The sequence below is a fragment of the Fringilla coelebs genome (genome assembly GCF_963513975.1).
Source record: "Fringilla coelebs genome assembly, chromosome: 9".
Lineage (NCBI taxonomy): Eukaryota > Metazoa > Chordata > Aves > Passeriformes > Fringillidae > Fringilla > Fringilla coelebs.
Genome location: NC_140067.1, coordinates 11212275 through 11231823, shown reverse-complemented (window position 1 = coordinate 11231823; position 19549 = coordinate 11212275). Strand labels below are relative to the sequence as shown.

The window sequence follows — 19549 nt, the reverse complement described above, 5'->3', positions numbered from 1 at the left end:
TACAGGCAGAGTGTGGAACAGGAATTCATTCCTGGCAGGCAATTATCAGAAAGTGTGACATATGAAATATAATATAATCATCACATTAATGCAGAGTTCTACATAATAAAAGCTAGTTTCTTTCAGGGTTCACTGGAGGAAAGAAACAGGCCAACGAAACTTTAATTGCACATGTCCAGTATGTATAGATTAAAGAACATCTGACAAAATTGGAGCAAAATAGTTATTTTGAGAGAAAGAGACAATTTCTCCTTAAACACAGTGATGCAAGGCCAATGTCCTCCTGGAGCACTGTTCCTTCCCTGGAGGGCAATGAAAGCTAACAAGAGTCACTAACAGCATGTATGTGACACAGTAGGTCTGTTGATAACATTACTGGACGTTTTAGCACTATTTGTTCCTGTTCAGCAGATCCTGAAACACCAGTGAGTGGTGGTGATCTGTTACATCTGGATAGTTCTGTTTACAATTGGCTGCACTCTTACTTGGTGAAAGTGCATCCTCTCACTTTGCTGGGTTTATGCACACAACTCACTTCTCCCCGCATTGATTTTAGGGCTCCAAGGTCAGAAGTACTTATTTTACGACTTTTAGTTACTTTACATACTCATCAAGTGCATCTGATATTAGCACATAAACACATTATCTAGCAAACTGTGAGCAACTCAGGTGAAAGGTGGGAGCTCCGAAAAGCATCACATCCGTATGACACAACTTTCCCAAAGCCATGTCTCATTTAGTCTTTCCATTTCTGTTTCTCTGCTTTTATTCTGCCACTTGCCTGACTTCAACTCCCTCTCAAATCCTCCAGCTCTTTCTCCTCCTCCCTCAGATCCAACCAGAAGACCACCTGCCTAACTCATGTAGTGGGCTCACAGCCTTATACTGCCTTTCATGTTTGTGCTGCACCAGTTATCACTTGATCTCTGTGAGGAACAGCAGTGCCAGAAGCACCACTGTGAAGCAACTAAAATGAGAAAATGGGACACCAAAAAAAAAGGGAAGAAATAAAAATAAAGAAGAAAAGGATGATATAATAGCCCCTGCTTATATGCAAAACATTAGGCAGCTAAACTCAGCACTGGGATGTAAAATAGTACTGACATCTGCACTTTCAAAACGTGTGGTCTAATCTCCACTGGAATCCCTAGTGCTTAATCTGCCAGTCACCACACATGGATTTAGTATTTACTGCCAGGTATTAACTTGCAACTGTTTCAAGCATAAAAATACTGAGGATTGGACAATACAGCTAAGAAAATATGGTTTTTACCTACTCTTTTCACAAAGATGTCCTACTTTGTTTTAATAAATAAAAAACAATCCTCGTGACTAAAAATTTAATACTATGCTTCATATTTTGCTAATATGACCATAGAAATATCCCTGAACCAGAGCAAAATGTGAGGCTAAATTCTCATTAAGTACAAAACAAATCACACAGTGCCAGATTAGAACTAAATCTCCTTTACTGTAAGTGGCAGAGGACTGTGGCAGGGAAATTTCTGGGGAGGTTTTTCACCTCTGGAGCGCACCATCTTCTGTAGATGGAAGAGCCTTGAATTTTATCCCCAGGGTCCCTTTGAATAATCTGGATATAGACCATCAGTTGTAAGATGAGAGTACACTCCTTAGCCATGTTATGCAGGTTTCCATTCAAAAAGCAAAGCTTTTCCTTTCCTACCTACTGTTCTTTTCCATTTAGAAAGTGGAAGAATAAATAAAATAGATGGCTGTACAAAGGAACAAGCAGGGAAAGATTATCTCTTTTAGGAAGATCAGGAAACAGCTAATCTGAAACAAATGTAAATAATTACCTCCAGTCTCTGCTTCCTACAAGTAAAATCTGAACTGCACACAGTTCAAAGGGTCTCTTTGTCTTCCTGTTACAAGTGTCATACAAATATTGGGCCAGAGGCTCCATTCCTACACAGCTCTGATCAAGAACCAGATACATTGAGACTGTGTTGCTCACTGGAACCCACTTGCCAGAAGAAGCAAAACACTTTGGTACAAACAGTGGCATCCCATGATTGCATGATTGACAGTGAGAGAAATGAACTCCCAGGTCTCTCACTAGATTTGGATCTCCTGATTTCCAGGGCAATTTTCCTTCACATTGTCCTGACCTATTCACGGCATATTTTGAATGTGCTATATGGCCTACACTGAACTGGCATTTTGGGACAAGGGTTTTGGAACTCCTCTAGAGTAGCTATCAAAGTAACTGTCATTTATGGCTACATCACTCATCAGACACTTTCTCCTTGATTGCTATTGGTCATCAAATTTCTTCTCACTTCATTAATATTTTCAATGCAGAGATCACCAGGAACTACATGCGAGAATACAGCAGGTTCTTCACTGACTAAGGGAGTCCTATATATTTTATTCTAATAAATCCAAATGCCTTCTCTCCCTTCTCATTTCAATAGGTGCAACCAGACAACAAACATTTTTCAGCCAATTCCTGGCAGAGCTCCTTTAAACACTACAGTCATTCTGCTTGCCAACTCATTTACCAAATACTCTCCTTTGAACTGGAGTGACCCTCACTGCAGTAAATTTTAAAATGCAAATGTAGTCAGCAGGCTGCCTGTATTTGCCCAACTAAGAGCTATACATTCATGAACACTTCTGTTCAAGTAAGCAGAGGGTGCAGGAGGTGCAGGACTAGGTGTTTATTTTATTTTTATTGGCGATCGTGTTTCTGTCTGATGGAAGGCTGGAAGCTTAAATAAAAAACCTCCTTGAAGTGAAGGTCAGTACAATCAGATACTTAGAACTCAGGGTTTCATTTACCATATGAAGGTTACTAAAGGAAACCATCTGAAACTACTTTGCACAATGTGACTAATGCAGAAACGCCAGCATACCAATTGCAGCAACAGATTTTTGTATGGGGAGGCTGAAACATTTTAAATGTCAACACAGAATCAGTTTAATTCTCCAGCATCCAAACACTTGTAAAGAGCAACCCTGAGTAAGTCTGCTTGCTGATTGTGAGGTAACACACCTCAGCACTGGCTCCAGGCAAACAGATCCTTATCACCCCTAGAGAAAAAAGTGGGAGTGCTGGTACCGACTGCGGAAATATTTTTCTTGTGCTAGGCTGGTATCTAAAAGCAAACGCATTTTTTAAAAAATATAAAATACAAATTAAATCACTCTGTAAGAACTACAAGCACAAACTCTGCAAACACCGTACTCAAAGGTTTCCTTCAAACACGCTACGCTTTCAAATCATATTTAAAAGTTAATTGTTTAATTCTGCTCTGAAAATATTCCAAAATCACTATCAACTGTATGCAAGCCAGATTTTCACAAACTCAAGCTAGTGCTGTACATAGCCAGTGGACTTTTTCCTGCAGTAGCAAAGATAAATAACAACACTGCTCTTCAAGATGTCCCAGGACTTAGTAACAAATTAAATAATACATCACCTTCTTCAGGGAGAAATCACGTAGCTAGAACCCCATGAAATGTCTGATCAAGCTACAGACTAACTGCAGACAGACATCTCTACACTGTTATTGTTATTGACAAAACTTCCACAACAGGGACACAACCTAATAAACCAAAAGGATCAATTATTTCTGCACTACATTCCTTACCATCTCAGTTTTCCAAGCCCTTGAAGTAATTTCCTTAGGAGTAATTCAAAGCAATGGCAAAGAGTCCTTGGAGAAGTGTGTTTGACTTTACCAGACTTCTGAAAACTTCTGTGAGCAAAGATGTGGCATTTTTAGATGCACTCTGTGGTCTGTACAGGACATGATCACATTAAGTACCAGTTTCTCCCCAACAATGCCTCTATGAAAACACTTTTCTTTTGGCATGGGATCATTTCAGCATTCTGGGAGAGCAGCACCCCCTTCTTCCCCAGATCCTCCCACACTTCCATCCCCAGCAGCTGGCTCCAGCAGGAACACAGCCCATGCACCAAGGGGCACAAGCAGACCCAGATTCAACTGCTTCAGGCAGCCTCTGTGCCTGCATCTATGTGTGGATGTGTAACTTCACTGAGAGCTCCTTCCAAAGCAAAGCATGGATAAAATTAAAAAATTCCAGCAGTACGTCATTAAATACTTGTCTGCACAAAGTGTCTGATCCCTCACATATGAAATTCTGACATTTTGCCACAGCACATGCTGGTAAATCCAAACACCTTGTTAGAAATATAAAAAAATCTGATAAAACTGCTTTTCCTAATTCTTTATTTCACAGCTCCCAATTCAGAACACAGTTCTCTTAAGCACTATCTTTTATCAGTGCACTAATTTGATGCTTTTTTTAAACCAATGAAATATAGAAGTTGTCTAGACACCATGTCTTTGTTGGCTCTCTTAGATGGCAGTACAGTAGACAAAACTTTCTGATTTGCAGTTGATATGAAATTAATCTGAATTTGGTGCACATAGCAATGAACACAGAGCAGACCATCTCCCTCACTTCCTACGATCACCAGAATATCCACCCAGCACATGCAGCAAAACAGCACAGCTGGAAAGCCTGGAAACAGGAAGCAAGTTGAACAATAATGGGCAGGCACCCTTCTGGAAGGTGGGAAACTGCAGCAGCACGTTCTGGTCTTTGTAAAACTTGGAGGGAGAATTCCACACACTCAAATCCAAGCCTTGGTCAATCCTACCTTTAACTGAGCCATTAGTTTTTCTCTTCCTTAACCTGTAAGCCAAAGCAGGTACCCAGTGATCCAAGTATGGGTGTAATTTGACATTGCTCAAATTACAAGCTTAGATCCTATCAGCACTCCAGTAAATATGCTCAACTTCTTGAAATTTACCTCATGAAATCCTGCAGTCGTATCAAAACAATAAGAAAGTATCTTTGCCAAGTTTTACGCAACTAAACCACCACTCCACTCACATGGGTACATAAATGAAATAATTGATCATCTTCCCAACAATGTGGAAGATTTATATTGATTGTGCCATTTAAAGAGACTAAAAAAATGCTGTCTTACTTCTTACAGTGAACATAAAGAAAGAGTAATTACAGAACTACTAGATGGAAAACAATCACAGTATTTTAGTTAAAGAGTCTGAGAGTAAGTAGTGTAATGTACTCATCTGCTGTCTGTCATAATGAAGGCAGTAATTTGTTCCAATACCATTTACGTATCTTAAATCATTTGGTGCATGATAAACTTCAAAACAGCACTGCAAACATTTTAAAAGCTGCAATTTTGTTGGAAATATGAGTTCAGGATTAGGATGGCAAAAATAGGGTGTGATTAAAGTAAGACACCTCACTTTCTAAAGTTCCAGGAAGGGTTCAGGGACAGGGGAGGGGATGAGGTTTCCTTGGAAACTACTCTACATGTATAATTGCACTGTTTAATATGGATTAGATGGCACAGTTACTACAAAGTAAATATAATTATTATTCTTTAAACCGAACAAATCTAGAAAACAAACATTTACAATCTCTAAGAAACATAAAAGGATGCTCAACAGGACAGCTCAAACAGCCAGAGTGCACAACCAGAGCAAAAAAGAGAAAAGCCACCAGTGTCCAAGCTGTGAAAGTAATAATGAGAATAAATTCCATGTGTGTCCTCTTGTGCAATGAATGACTGCCACAAGCACAGTTCAATCTTTTATTTGCTTGGTCTCCCTACAGTCATAATTAGTAGGACATGTTTCAGTTAGCACAGGTCTTGGAAACAGGCAGCCTTTCAGGAGAACAAACTCATTTAAAGCCATTTTTGTTAACAAGCATGTCTTTTATAAGGGCCACACATAAGATATTTACCAAGAAGCAAATCTTAAGGGGGGGGGGGGGGGGAAATGTTTATAAAATATTGGGCAATCACCACACTTGAAGTGGGTACAGTTTAGCCCCTAGAACCATCTGCTCCTGCCCTGGAATTGGGTTCTGAATGGCCTTGATTTTAGGATCACTAGAGGCCTCTAATGTCAGCAGAAGGACTGCAGGAGTCACCTGCCCTGCAGACCCCCACGCACATGGTTAAGTATTTAAATAAGCATTCAAAACACAACCTCCACAAAAAACACGAGTAGAAATCAAATGAAACTAAAGGCTACAGCCAAAGGCAAAAAAATCTCATACAATTTTTAAAACTTCACTCAAGTTTACAATCTACCATTAAAAATTTTCCTAAGTCTGCACAGTTTTCATCATTTCACCTGCACTGTTAAATTACAGAAATCAACAAAAAAGATAAAGAGAAAGAGAATATTTAAATGACTGTGGGTTTTAAGCACTTGAAGCTATTACACTTCTGCAAAATAAAATGATAGAAAGATAAAGCTGTTCAGTTTTTTAGTCAGAGACAGATCAAAGTCAGCCCCAAACTGCAAGTCTATTTAAATCAGTTTTTGATACAATAAATTAAATTTTCAGATACAGAATGCAAAAATTCAATAGAAAAATTGATCTACAAAACCAGAGCTGTTACATGAAACATTCTCTTATTATGAGCCACCTAAATAGCTGTCAGCTCTCCTAACAACCTCACGTTAAAGCAACAGAACAAAAACACCACCATCACATTCAATCCAAGGCCTATAAGCAATTACTGCCTTGCCATTTCCTCTTTTTTTAGAACACATGAAGTTATGTAGTAGAAGGCATCTGAGAAGGAAACACTGAGTAAGCTCTACTAACTGTTGGTGAGAGTCTGCTCACATGCTGAAGTGAACTTAAATTTCCACACGGGGTGGGATCTTTTGTTTTCAGTGATCAGCAAGGCACTGTATTTTTGTGCAGTATATTGATGGTGCTGAATTTCATTACACTGTGAAATTCAACCTCTTCTTATGAAAGAAACTCCATGAAAGAACATAAGCAGGATCTCTCATGACTTGGAGAATATTCTCAGTAGTCCAAGGAAATTTCCTATCACAAGTAAAAAAGAAAAACAGGACCAAACTACCACCTTTATTTAAAAAGCCTCTTGACAGAAAAATAAATAACTACTTAACAATTAGCTAACTATAATCACAGAATTAGACATACTTTTAAAAATTACTGGCTTTTAAGCATATTAAATACAAAAATCTAAATGTAGCCAGGTAAATGCTACCGACTTGCATAATAGATGGCACCATTTAAAGCAGCTGTCTGGGAGAAGGGCTACATCAGTATGAGAACTGCATTTTAAGCACAACCTATACAGGGTTATTGCCCAGTTTATTTACTGCTGTTACCATGATCTATGGCAGTGTGACAACTGTCACAGTCACAATGGAGTATGACAATGGAGTGTCACACAGCTACCAAAAAAAAAAATTATGGTAACTGCACATTTCCCATTTTTAGCAGTGATCTAGCACAAAGTCTTATTAGAGTACAATTCTTGCAAAATACAGTACTGCTGATGTCAAAATCTATACTGAAAATTTCCAGTGATTTAAGCATAGTTTTAGATGGCATTGAGTAAAGAGTTTAAATCAACTGAGCACTCCTCTTAAATATCTGTCATTTAAGAAACAAGATCACAAAGAGGAGGAAAACCCCCAACATTCATCAAAGGTAAATGAGTTTCAGATAGCTTCAACACTCTGTGCTAGAAAGATACCACAGAGGTGGAGATGTCATCTCTAAAAACAGAGATGTTATTTATATTTGCTCCTTCTCTAAACGTAATGCTCAGCATTCCAATGCAGAGTTGCCAATTTTCCTCTTGTATGGAGATCAGGAAAGGATAAAAAAAATGAACCTGCATTGAACATGGGCCTTTGCTGTCCCTTCCACATGCCCATGCCCCCTGGTTAAATCCTCTACCACCAAGGCAACTGCTGACATCTCCACTGCAGGAACAGCAGCTGCACACAAAAAGCAGTTTTTCATTCCCTAAATAGGTCATCTGCTTATTCCACAGGATAATTAGCAAAATTCAAGAATTTTTAAAAATTAACAATAAAGTCACAAGGATGGTAAATCTGAGCAAGCATAATTTGCTCACAATGATACAGTAAATTAGCAGAAAAACCCAGAATTTCTGATAATAAATGGCAAAGGTCTTCAAAAGGACCATATAAACTCAACTTTCATTTCTCCCTTATACTTAAACCATTTCTCTTTTCTGAGGACAAAGTGGAGAAGGTAAACCAAAGACTACTAGAGAGCTATATAATCCATTACAAATGTCCACATTTAAGCTTTCATCATTTAAAACTATGTAGATATAAAAATTGAAGTCTATTAAATTGTCCTGTATTAGGTTTCAGAACTTCTAGAAGTATATCTTACTATTTTTAACATCTTACCACACACCTCTTAATATGTACTGGTCTGCAGTAAAGTTGTTCTGCTGACTTAAATGCAGCAGTAGTAAAGTTGTGCAAGAAGCATACTAAATTAAAACATTATTAAAAATAAAGGTAACAAAACCATTGTAATTTATAGGTGCACACTAAATAGAGAGTAACTTACTACCTGCAAAAACCCAAACAAACCAACTAATCTGCCAGTCAATAGTAATCAATCAGGTTTGCTCTCTAGGGTTTTTGGTACTGTCAAAAGCATTTAGGAATAACTCCAGTGACAAAGCCAGAGAAAAACCTTCCAACCTGTCTGTCTAGTGAACACATCTTAAGTATTAGCAACCAAAATCTTCAACAGATAGTTTACTTGCAGTTCAAAAAGCCCATCAAAGTACTTGTCAAACAATGGACAGAGGACAGCAAACAGAACATCACTTGGATGACATTCCTTACACCTTACTAACTCACAATGAAATGCAGAGGCTGTTCTGGCTTCTGGAAGCAGGACATGGAGAACCAGAAGAGAATAAATAAAGCTTAAGAGAGATGGAAATCACATTTTTTGTTCGTTTGCAACTTTGTTTCCTGAGGTATCCTGTTTCTAGATCATAAAAAACCTCAAACAAACAAACAGATTCTTGTAAAGTTTTACTTTTGTGGGTACTTTTTAATGCCACCTCCCCTTTTACTGTCCATTGCACCATCCCATGTCCATTTGTGAAAACACATGGAAGCTCATGAGTTATTTCTTTATTATGAAACCTGCAATTTTCAATGAACAGCCAGCTTTCACCAAAGATATTCCCTAAAGTGAGCTACAATTGCAGGAAGTTCCAGATGGAAAGAACTGGGATTTCTCTGCCTATCTATCTTTCCCTGTAAGCAAGACAGGCTCCTTGCTGGTGCAAGGGAATACAAGATGCTGCCCCTTTATGATGCCTGGAGTAATATTTGAGGTTGTGCCTTTGCTTCTTCCCCTCTCCACCGTTCTCACTTCAGCAAACCTCCCACTGGAGTCAATTAGAATTTTGCTTGAGTAAGCATTGCAGGGTATGGCCTGTTGGCATTAAATAAGTCATCATTTTTAATTGGCATTTTAAGTTCCATCAAACTGCAGACTCTACCTCCCATTGCCTTAGTAAATGTTTGCACAGGGTAACAATTTGGATCACGTTAATATTCGCAAGTGATCCAAATATGCGCTGTACAAATACTGAGGTCAGGCCAGTTATTTCAGGACAAAAGATACCAAGATCTATTCTTCTTAAATTAGTATGTATTTTGAAAGTCATAAGACAGCCTAAAGTTATTTCTTTTAGGACATGCACATATTTCTTTTAGATAATTTGGCTGAGTGCCAGTAAGTATTGTATATACAGAAGACCTTATAAAAGCTTGCTTTATCAGTAAATTCATCCTAAGCCTCTTTTTAAGTGTAGCATTATTCATCTTGAAAAGCCTATAACAGCATGCTCACCACTCTTCATGATTACACTAGCTGCTATCAAAACACCCCAAAAGCTCTCATTATTAGGATTTTCTCACCAATATCACTCCTCCTCCCCCTCCAAAAGGGATATTTAAACAATTTGGCTTGTTGTGTTAGCTGTATTACACATTTAGGATGTCTATCCTTTGGAGCACGTGGGACTAGAATTCATATGAAACTCAACAAATGCTATAGAGCGTAACATCGCATTTTTAAAATTTATTTCTCTTTAGGATCCTAAACCATTTAGCCTAATAGCATTCTGGATATGGGAAGGACAAACTTCAGACTATCTTACCATTTCTACTCACACATGTTTCTGTTACCTTATGTGGAAATACATGGAAAACACTAAATTACTTTAACATTCCCAATTTTTCCCCACTTTCTTCCAACAAAGAACCACAGAGACTTGAGTGAATCTTATTGTAATCCAGAAAATGCATTTTTTTTTCTCCCCCCCCAAAGGAAGTCCCCATTTCTTAGAGCACCAATCTCTTTAAACATCCTCATGCTCAATTCCTGATGCATATCCAGGATTAATGACAGCGAAAATATTGAGGTTGAGCAAGACTAAGTCATGCTTACAGAGAATGGGTAACTAGAAACTTAAAAGAACACATTTGCTCCATGTACACTATGTTTACTTACAGACAGAAAAAAAAAAGTGAGGGGAAAATACATTTAACGCCAAAACCAGTGGGTTGTTTCTGTAGCATTCTAGAGTTAAAATGCAGAGTACAATCAGTCCCTTAGTAAAACTGAATCTGACACCTCTTTTCTGTTGAGATTCGGAATTATCATCTTGCAAACCTACAATTTGAAGCATCAGTGTCAACCTGTCTGGAATGCAATTTAGATTTTTCAGTAACATAAAATGCCTACTCTTCTATAGTCATTAGCAGCTGGCATAAACAGTCTGACAGCACTGAAAGTGAAGGCCCCGACAGTTTGCAACACTAATTCTGTGTTTTGCCAGTAGCTCCAGAGCGCTCCAAGGGAGGCAGAAGAAACAAATCTCTTTAACCACAATCCCTGTTATTTTTCATTTTTGTACTGATGATTTGCAAATCTTTTTCTGGGACTAACCTGATTTTTGGTGAAGACCTAGAAAACACACAGTGGAGATAAGAATCACTAACATTTATGCACATGATTTATTTTCTTATAATTAAAAAAAAATGAGCCAATATAGATTAGCAGTTATTTCTTAGAGATTAATCTCAAAACAACCAGAGAAAAAAATGTTACTTTTGAAATGTAAACGTCTGAGATCTCTCATTCCCTCTAGTGGCCACTGCATCTTAGACACAGGATTCAAAAATGTATGTGAACTGCATCCTTCCATTTGATATATGTAACCAGACTGAGCTCTGCCGTGATGTCGCATTTTAAGTGGAACTCCCTGAAGAAATCAATGGGGAATTCTGCTTAAAAAACAGTAGCATAATATGCCCTATAGTTGCCTAAGGAAGATTTCTTCCCTGCAGGGACAAAAATGAAGGTCATTCTCTAGGAAGAGTGCACTAGGGCTGGGCTTAAAGTAATTGAAAATTACATTAACATTTTGATTGTTTCCCATGTGTTGTGCTTGCCTGGGCCTCAGATCAGAAAATATAAAACAGAGATGTAGGAAATGTGAATCAAAAAGGAACTGGTACAATTCATGGTGAAAAGCACATAATGTAAAACAAACAGGAAAAGGCAAGCTGCTTTTTAACAAGATTCACTTCAATCTGACAGATCAAGAAGCTGGAAAACCTTCATACTATTCCTCCTCCTCAAAAAAAAAAAAATCTATGCTTTGTGCTTACTGTTATGTTCAAAACCCCTTTGAAAAGGAAAAACACTAGTCTAGGAGTGGAACAGCAACATGTGAACATAACATCTAATTACTTAGGTTAAGGCAAGAAGATGGTAGACACCAGAGAAACTTCAGTCATGAACTCAATTCTTCCCTATTAAGATAAAAGGGAAACTTTGAGAAGTGTAATACATGTAGGAGAGAATAATTCAAACTATTATTGCTAGTTTCCAGGCTAAATACAAGCACTGCAAGAAAATCCTGGATTTTACAGCACCTGTTCAAGGTGGATTAAAGAATGAAGAAAAATAAAGTGATTGATTAACATTGTGAAGGAGTGGCAACTACTGAAAGTATTAAGATATTATTAAATTGACAGCAAATGATACAAAGTCAGTTCTGACATCCTCATTTTAGAAGAAACAGAAGAATTTGATTTCTACAGCAGCAGCACATGTAACCAATTGAAAAATCTGGAGTGAGCCTGCTTATAAAGGAAACAAGACTGGACTCATCACACTGGAAGTTTGATTAAAAGCATGACAATAGCAAAGCTGAAATATACTTCCCTTAAAGACCCAATGAGCAATTTGCAATTTAAAATGTCTCTGTCTGCCTTGAAAAAAATTTGAGTGTCATATAGGGTCTCTACACAGAGGCATCTGAAAATACTTTTGTTCTAATGCAAGACTGTAAAATATCAGTTAAAATATCATTCTCACTTCTGAGCATCACACATGAAAAAAATGGAAATGAAATGGGGAATCCAGAGAATGATAAGCAACGAGGAAGATCAGACCAGAGATTCTGAAAAAAAATATTGGGAAAGGCTAGGGTAAAGGCTTCCATTAATTCGAAGGAGAGATGACAACGTGATACGCTTCAAACACATAAAAGTACAAGCAGTAAAGGGATTAAGTTTCAGCAAGACCGATAAGGACAACAGTTTGAGACTGTAATGAAATACAACAGTTTAGCCTGCAAGGTCTGGCTTATTGAAGGTGTTAGGAACTAGTTAGACAATCACCAGCCCAAAGGAGCAAATACAGCTGATCCTGCCTTCGGGCAAGATCACAGAGGTGATGACAGAGGTCCTGTCCAGGACTGTAAGCCTATCAACAGGTGAAGAACAAGGCCAGCCACTGAATCTGAAAGACAGAAGATAAGAAGCAAAACAAGTGAATTAACAGCAAATACTCTTTAACACATTAGGCCACAGAACTCATTACCAGGGAAAAATAGAGGTTGAATGTTAAATACCTTCCTAAAAGCAATCACCCACATTTACAGACGCTGAAAAATATCCTCAAACTTAGCAGGACTGTACAGCTGTAGCACTAGTAATGGGATTATTTATGGTTGTTTACCTGTTAATTTTGCAAAACAAAGCATAGTTCACTGGGAAGGTGAGGGTAAGACCAATTCCCTCCAGTTTCCTGTCCTGAAAGACAGAGCAGTAATTTGCATGCCCAGACATTAGGAGAAAAATATTGCCTGTCTCAATACTCACAAAAGGCCTAGAAGAACACTGCATTGCAAAACTAATTCATTAAAACCTGTGCTTAGCTATGGCTTTGTGCTCTGCTAAGCAAGTGTTCTCCCTTCAAAAACAGCGTAGGTAGGAGGCAAGAAATTCATGGGAAAGGGGGTGCATTTCTGGAGAAGTGGAAGAGTCTGTTCCCATGAGCCTCAAAAAAATCAGAGCTGGATTTAACACATTTGTCTTCCCAGAAAGTCAGTGTTCTCTCACCAACACTTAACATTTCTTAGCATAGGAACTGGTAAGAAATGGGTGATGCTAATTGACCTACACTGTCTTTCAGCTTCACATCATCCAGTCCAAGCTCTAACCAGGCTAGCGAGCATTCAAATGCCATCAGACCTAAGTGACAACAGATGAGACACTCAGTAAGAAATGGAATTTCCACCTTTCACAAGTGTATCACCACACTTTATTACTGCCTTCCAAATCCAGCTACAGACCAGACGTCCTACCCTGTGTTCTGACTGTACCCAAGACAGTGCTCTTGGCTGAACACACTTCCTTAATGTGCAAACCAAAAAATAAAAACAAAAAGACTCAATAAACCCACCCCCCACAATAACAAAAACCCTTACAGCACAACCTTCCCACTGTGATTTTCTGTGGAGATCCTGGTTTTTTAATGGTTCTTTTCTACATTAACCTAAAAGCAGGTGGTTTTTTTCCACGTACCAGAAATGTAACAGTGCTTTCCCAATACAAGGGTTGGCTTTGTCAGAAAATGAAAACTAGGTCATGTTTCTGACTGACATCACTCAAACACTACATCTTACACCAGAGTAAACACCCACTATTTACATAGCTGTTGACAAAATCTGCATGGTTATGCTGTTCAGATTCATTGCTAATCATTCCTTCTCATCGAGTGGATTTAGTGGTTAGAAGTCATAATAAGAACAGTTATTTCTATTAATTACTGTGCGGGTAAATATAGAAGGGAGACATTGCTTTGCAAGGCTCGGAGACTGAGCCTTAGTTAAAGCACCAGAGCTTTGAAAACGGCGCATTAAAATATACACGCATGTAAAAAGAGTCCTAACAGATCCTAATATTTCTTTTAAAATTCCCGGAGCGCCCTCTTGTGTGAGAACTGTCAGACAGTGGAGTTCCAAAAATGCAACAACATAATTACATTCCCTCTTATCACCCGGTAACTTTGCCTGTTTCTGACAGGCAATTTTTTTTTTCCAACCTGCTTCACCGGATTTCTAGTCTCACGGACACATGAGCAGGCAAAGTCAAAGCCAAATCAGTGCAAAATAATCTATTCCTTATCTTGTCTCCTAAATAGTTTCTTCCAGTGTTTCCCTACTCAGCTCGGCAGGAGTGATACTTCCTCCAGGCTGCAGCACTGGCACATACCAGACCCTAAGAAAAATAATAAGAAAATATCAGCTTTGAAGCTGATAGGAGAAAACTGAAAAAATGAAATTCGAATTGAGAGGTGAGTGAGCAGGGGACTCAGCTTGCTTTTCATTGTCCATCTTCAAAAATCAGTAATTGGAAATTTCCAGAAAATAATGGTCTATTTTCACCAGAATGTGGGTAGCAAAGCATCTTTTGTCACAGAGGAAGATGAAGACTGAAAGGCATCTCAGACACTTGGCCGAAGGTAACACACTGACTAATGCCACAGATTGCAAGCTGGCAGGTGCTCATGAAAAGCCCCAAATGCAAGCAGCCAGAGCAAAGCCAGATTTTCCAGGGAAATGCACATATTGCCTGTTAGAGCTGCTATCAGCACTAAAGTAGAGCAGACCCAGAGCTACTGAGGAAGAGTGGTGAAAACAAATTGGGAAGGAGGCAGATGGAAGGACCTGAAGTGAAGGTAGAAAGATAAAAGAAGACAGGGAGAGGAAAGGAGTTTACAAGCTGAATCCACATAGAACATGAAATCCTCATCACTAGAGTTACTCATTCTTTTAATTCTGCGCTTGCCTTCTCTTAGCAATTAAACTGAACGTCCTTGACAGCCTGTCTTCTGTAGCAGCACAGAACTGAAACTAGACGTCAGTTTCAGCCCTTTGTGGTCCCCCAAAGTATTTTAATTTTCTAAATTGGAGATTTATGGAAATGCTGACATTCATCTCTTGGTTAAAATGTTATCATGTTGCTTACAAATACAGACTTTTTTTTCTGCTTTTAGCTAGAAGGTTGACAAGACAGGCTGAGCTGCTTTCTAATCATTTCCCTGCACGTGATGGGCTGTGAATTATGTGAGCTTTATCATCTTAATGCTTACATTTCTAAAAGCATCTGGTCACAGACATGCTTTTGCTCACTGCCTTCTTTAAACAACAGTGGTAATAATTAGCAACTCTTGAGCAGCCTGATTACCATATGAATAGAGAACAATTGAAAATGCAGCTGAATTAGGACCCAGCAAACATTTAAGTCTAAAATTACAGAATCTTTAGCAACAGATGTCATTCAAAAAGTATACTTACATTAAATACCACTAACAGCAGGCTCTAAATTGCACCACAAGACTTCAGGTTTAATTTAAGAGACTTCATAGAGCTGGCAGCCTCTTTTCCTTTGCAGACACTTAATAAGGGAACCTAAAGTCGGGTTAGTATGCTTCCAGCACCCTTATTAAATTATTATTCCTAAAAATAAATGCTTTTTGTCTCATGTTTGTCTCTTCACGGGTATCAAAAAGTGAATCTTTATGTAATTAGATCTGCATTTATGTTGCAAAAACTACTAAAAAAACCCTTGATGTGACTGAGAATCTACAGTTATTAGAAATGTTGCCATCCATTACAAGTGAAAGAGAGTGGCAATCATTTCTCATATCTTAAAGAAAAATCTTAAAACACGAGCTAGGATGCTGCGTTGTCCTACCGAAGGACAACCACATTTGTTTCTGCCTTATACTTCAAGGGGCTTCTACAGGACAAACCTTTTAAAAAGACATAACTGTGCATAAAAACAAACATGAAGCATCATTATTTCTAACTCTGCATTTATTCTACTCAACAGAATTAAATGGGATGTCATGCTGCAGAGCACTGGCAAAGGGTTAAGAAAGGCTAACAGAAAATACAAGTTCTGTCATCCTTGGCATTCCCTTTTGTGAAAAGGCAACGAAACCAGACCTCAAAACAAAATTACTGCAGACACCCTTTCATGCAGGAGGCTAACCATGAAAATCAGAAGAAAGGCAACTGCAACTCAATATGGGCTCTTGTACATCAGAGTGAATATGTGGAATAATGATCAGCCACAGCCAGCAGTGCACACAGGCTGAATCTCACGGATCATGATGCACAACTTCCCCACAGTTTGCTGTGATACGGGCCTGTCTGTCACCTGAGGAATTCCTGGAGAGAAAATACAACACATGAACGCCAAGGTATGTTAAGAGCTATTTATAACCAAAGGTGTTTTCTGTTTACAAGTGCCTCCATACACCAGACCCACAAACTGCCTTTCCAGATTCCTACTTTAATAACATGGAATTTCATTAAATCTTCAGATAACTGCTGGCCATAAGCCAAGACACTAAGATGTTCCTCTCATCCCACAAAGGACTGAATCCTAATGGAACATGTGTACAGCTGTTAACCCATCAGCAGTCTTTCCTCTCTGCCCATACCCTCAGTGCTGTAAGAAAGCCAGAAGTGGGCAGGGATCAGTCCAGATATTTACCTCCCTTTGTCTCACACACACATCCATCCTTCATTATTACATGTTCTCTTCCAGACCCTGGTAATATTTACATTTAGTGTTCCCTGGGTGAACACTGAGAGGCAGATAATAGCATATGTAAATTATTTCTGTCAAAAACAGTGAAGCTTCATATTTTATTAGTAAGTTTATTGTCTTGCTTTTTTCCAATCCATTTACCAAACTGTAAATTAGGCCCTCCAAACTTTCAGATTTTATTTGAAGAAGTATTTAGTCATCTGAGAGCCACAGCAATATTTTAATATACCTCTATAATGCCTCCCTGGTTTTGTTTACAGCTTGGGACAAAAGGAAAACAAAAAGAACTAAGAAAAAAAAAACACACTAAGAAGGAGGGAAAAAAAATTAAGGTGGGATAAAAATAAAGTAAAGAAAATAAGTGAAAAAAAGCAAAACAAATGTCAATACACAGGACTCCTGGACTGTCTCCAAAGCCACAGTAACATTCCTCCAAGACTTCAGGGACTGACAGACAGCACATTATGAGCAGCACCCACCACTCCAAGATTTGTAAAGCACAGTAGTGTCACTGTCACCAGCTGCCTGAAGAACAATTCCCCTGGCCTTGAGTGTCCCACAGCACAAGGCACAGAGCTGCCTCATCTCTCCTTGGTCTGCTGCCTCAGCAAATTCAGTTTACACTTCTATTTGTTTCTTTTCTAAGCAAAATCCAAGCTGGGTCACTTCCCCAGGACTGAAAATCCAAGTTTAAAAAGCATCTGAATTTGTTTCTCCTGACTACAGTCTAAACAAGAAGCTAAGGAATAATTTTCTTATTATACAAAGGAGAGTATTTAAGGCTTTAGTAGACAGCAGCTTAGATCATCCCAGCAATCAATCCCAACCACCAAAATCTAGGTCAGAGAAATGGAATGGAAGTCAGAGAGCTTCAAAGAATGAAACATTCATTTGTTAAGAATTATGGAAAAAGCTTAAGTCCTGGTTGGGACAAAGGTCATATTAAAGCTGCCAAGTGGAAATACAAGTTATCTGGAAAATAACCTCCTTCTAAATCCTACATGCAGCAAATGCCTTTGACAATTTGTCAAGAAACAACAAAAAGGAGAGTGTGCAGGGTAAATAAATGAAAATGCACTGCCATCTTGGAGCTCTAAGAAAATATTTATTGCAGTGATCACAGGCTTCACCAAAACCATCTCTGACATTATTCCAAGAATAATAGAATTAGATCCAGTATTTTACTTGGTTAGGAACTTTCTACTAGGACAGAATATACAGGGAGACCTGTCTGCTGTTACAGACAGGTCTCCTTTGGCCTTACAAATAGCTGAAAGCAACATGAGACTTAGAAGACACAATACAGTAAATTAAGGTAATATGCATCATTTTATTTTCCTTCCTGCTGCAGCAGGAATGTAAAACCTTCCAAGCCTATTCCACATCAAGACTACTCTGTGAAAGTGCCCCAAGCAGGCTCTGCTCAATTTCTCTGAACATAAAGCTCTAGCTGACCTAGAAATCCATATGGATTTACATGTCCCGCCTTCAGAAATCAGAGCTGCTGTGTGGGACTGTTGACAGAACACCAGCTGCTAGAATTTTGTTAGAGCTCTGAGCACCTGCCCTGGGAGGTGAACGGGACAGGTGAGGTAATTGAAAATCCCAATTATTGAGGAGTGTCCTAACTGGTCCCTACAGCCCTTTAACAATTCTTAAGTACAATATGGAAAAATTACCATGCCCACTTTCCCTCAAGCCCCAGTTATACCTACAGGTTACAGCTAATTGCTTACATGTGCCTGGGGGTGGAAGGAAGGGCACCCACCTACAGCTGTTAAAGTTTTTCTGCTGGAAAAACAATACCTGAAAACCCACTCCCTGCAAAAGGAACAAAGAAAAGCTCAGAGCTCCAAGAACATGTACAAAGGCTCCTGCGTTGTCAGCATTAGGAAAATCCACAAACACCAGAGGTTCATGTCCAAAAATGAGACACAGGAGTCCTGCCCCTTTATTTGAATAAAGGGAGAGCCCACTGGGGCACACCCATGGGGTTTCCTCTCTGGAGCTTTCAGAGGGAGTTCTTGTCCTGAACTCCTGGCCCATGGTGCCCTCTTCCTTTCCCCTCTGCTGAGGTACTGGGAAGGTACAGCCCTCCCAAATCACCTACCCCCTATTCCCTATGGAACCTGTCATTTTACCCCAAAGTTCAGAGGTTCAGGCTTGTGCAGAGCCTTTTTCAGGACCAACCTGCCTGGGCTCTGCAGCAAACCTGCTGCCCGAAGTCAGCAGAGACATTCAGAGCCATTCCACAGACCTAAACACCCACACCTTCACCCATCCAATGGTTTGTAAAGACAGTAGCACACCTCTCATCAGCATGGAGTTTCTTCTGCTTACCACCTGAAAGCAGAAGAGTGGAGCCTGTTGGGCTCCTTGTGTTTCTTTACAGTTTATAACAGAATCCTCCTGGCCATTCCTCATGAGACAGCCAGTGACAGTTCCAGAATTCCTCCAAAAGGGATCTACATTGCAAGGACAGGTTACAGGGCAGCTTTTCTTAAACCCTCATTTCATGTGGCACAGAGAAAAGCTTTGCTGTAGGCAAAAGGTGAGGAATGTAGGTCACACCTTGCAATGAAAAACGTAGACATTTAAGGGATAGAAAGACTTTGATGTGCTCCATACTATTTTAAACCATGCCATTCTGTATGGACTTCTGTGAAAAAGATCTTCAACTTACTCACAAGCAGGATGTAAAAAAGCAATTACTTTACACTGATCTTCCACTATTCTCTCAAAACTTCTCA

At 39.0% G+C, this 19549-nt stretch overlaps 1 protein-coding gene across 1 annotated transcript in view; it reads right to left on the bottom strand.

Annotated features, from left to right (window-relative positions):
• The window catches only part of ST6GALNAC3 (ST6 N-acetylgalactosaminide alpha-2,6-sialyltransferase 3), a gene marked incomplete at both ends in the record, with an annotated part of 182030 nt that extends 162909 nt beyond the window's left edge, over positions 1-19121 (bottom strand). The window contains one exon of the mRNA XM_084211230.1: positions 19071-19121. Coding sequence (XP_084067356.1) covers positions 19071-19121 — 51 coding nt within the window. The remainder of the gene's footprint in view (positions 1-19070) is intronic.
• Between the last annotated feature and the right edge of the window lie 428 nt (positions 19122-19549).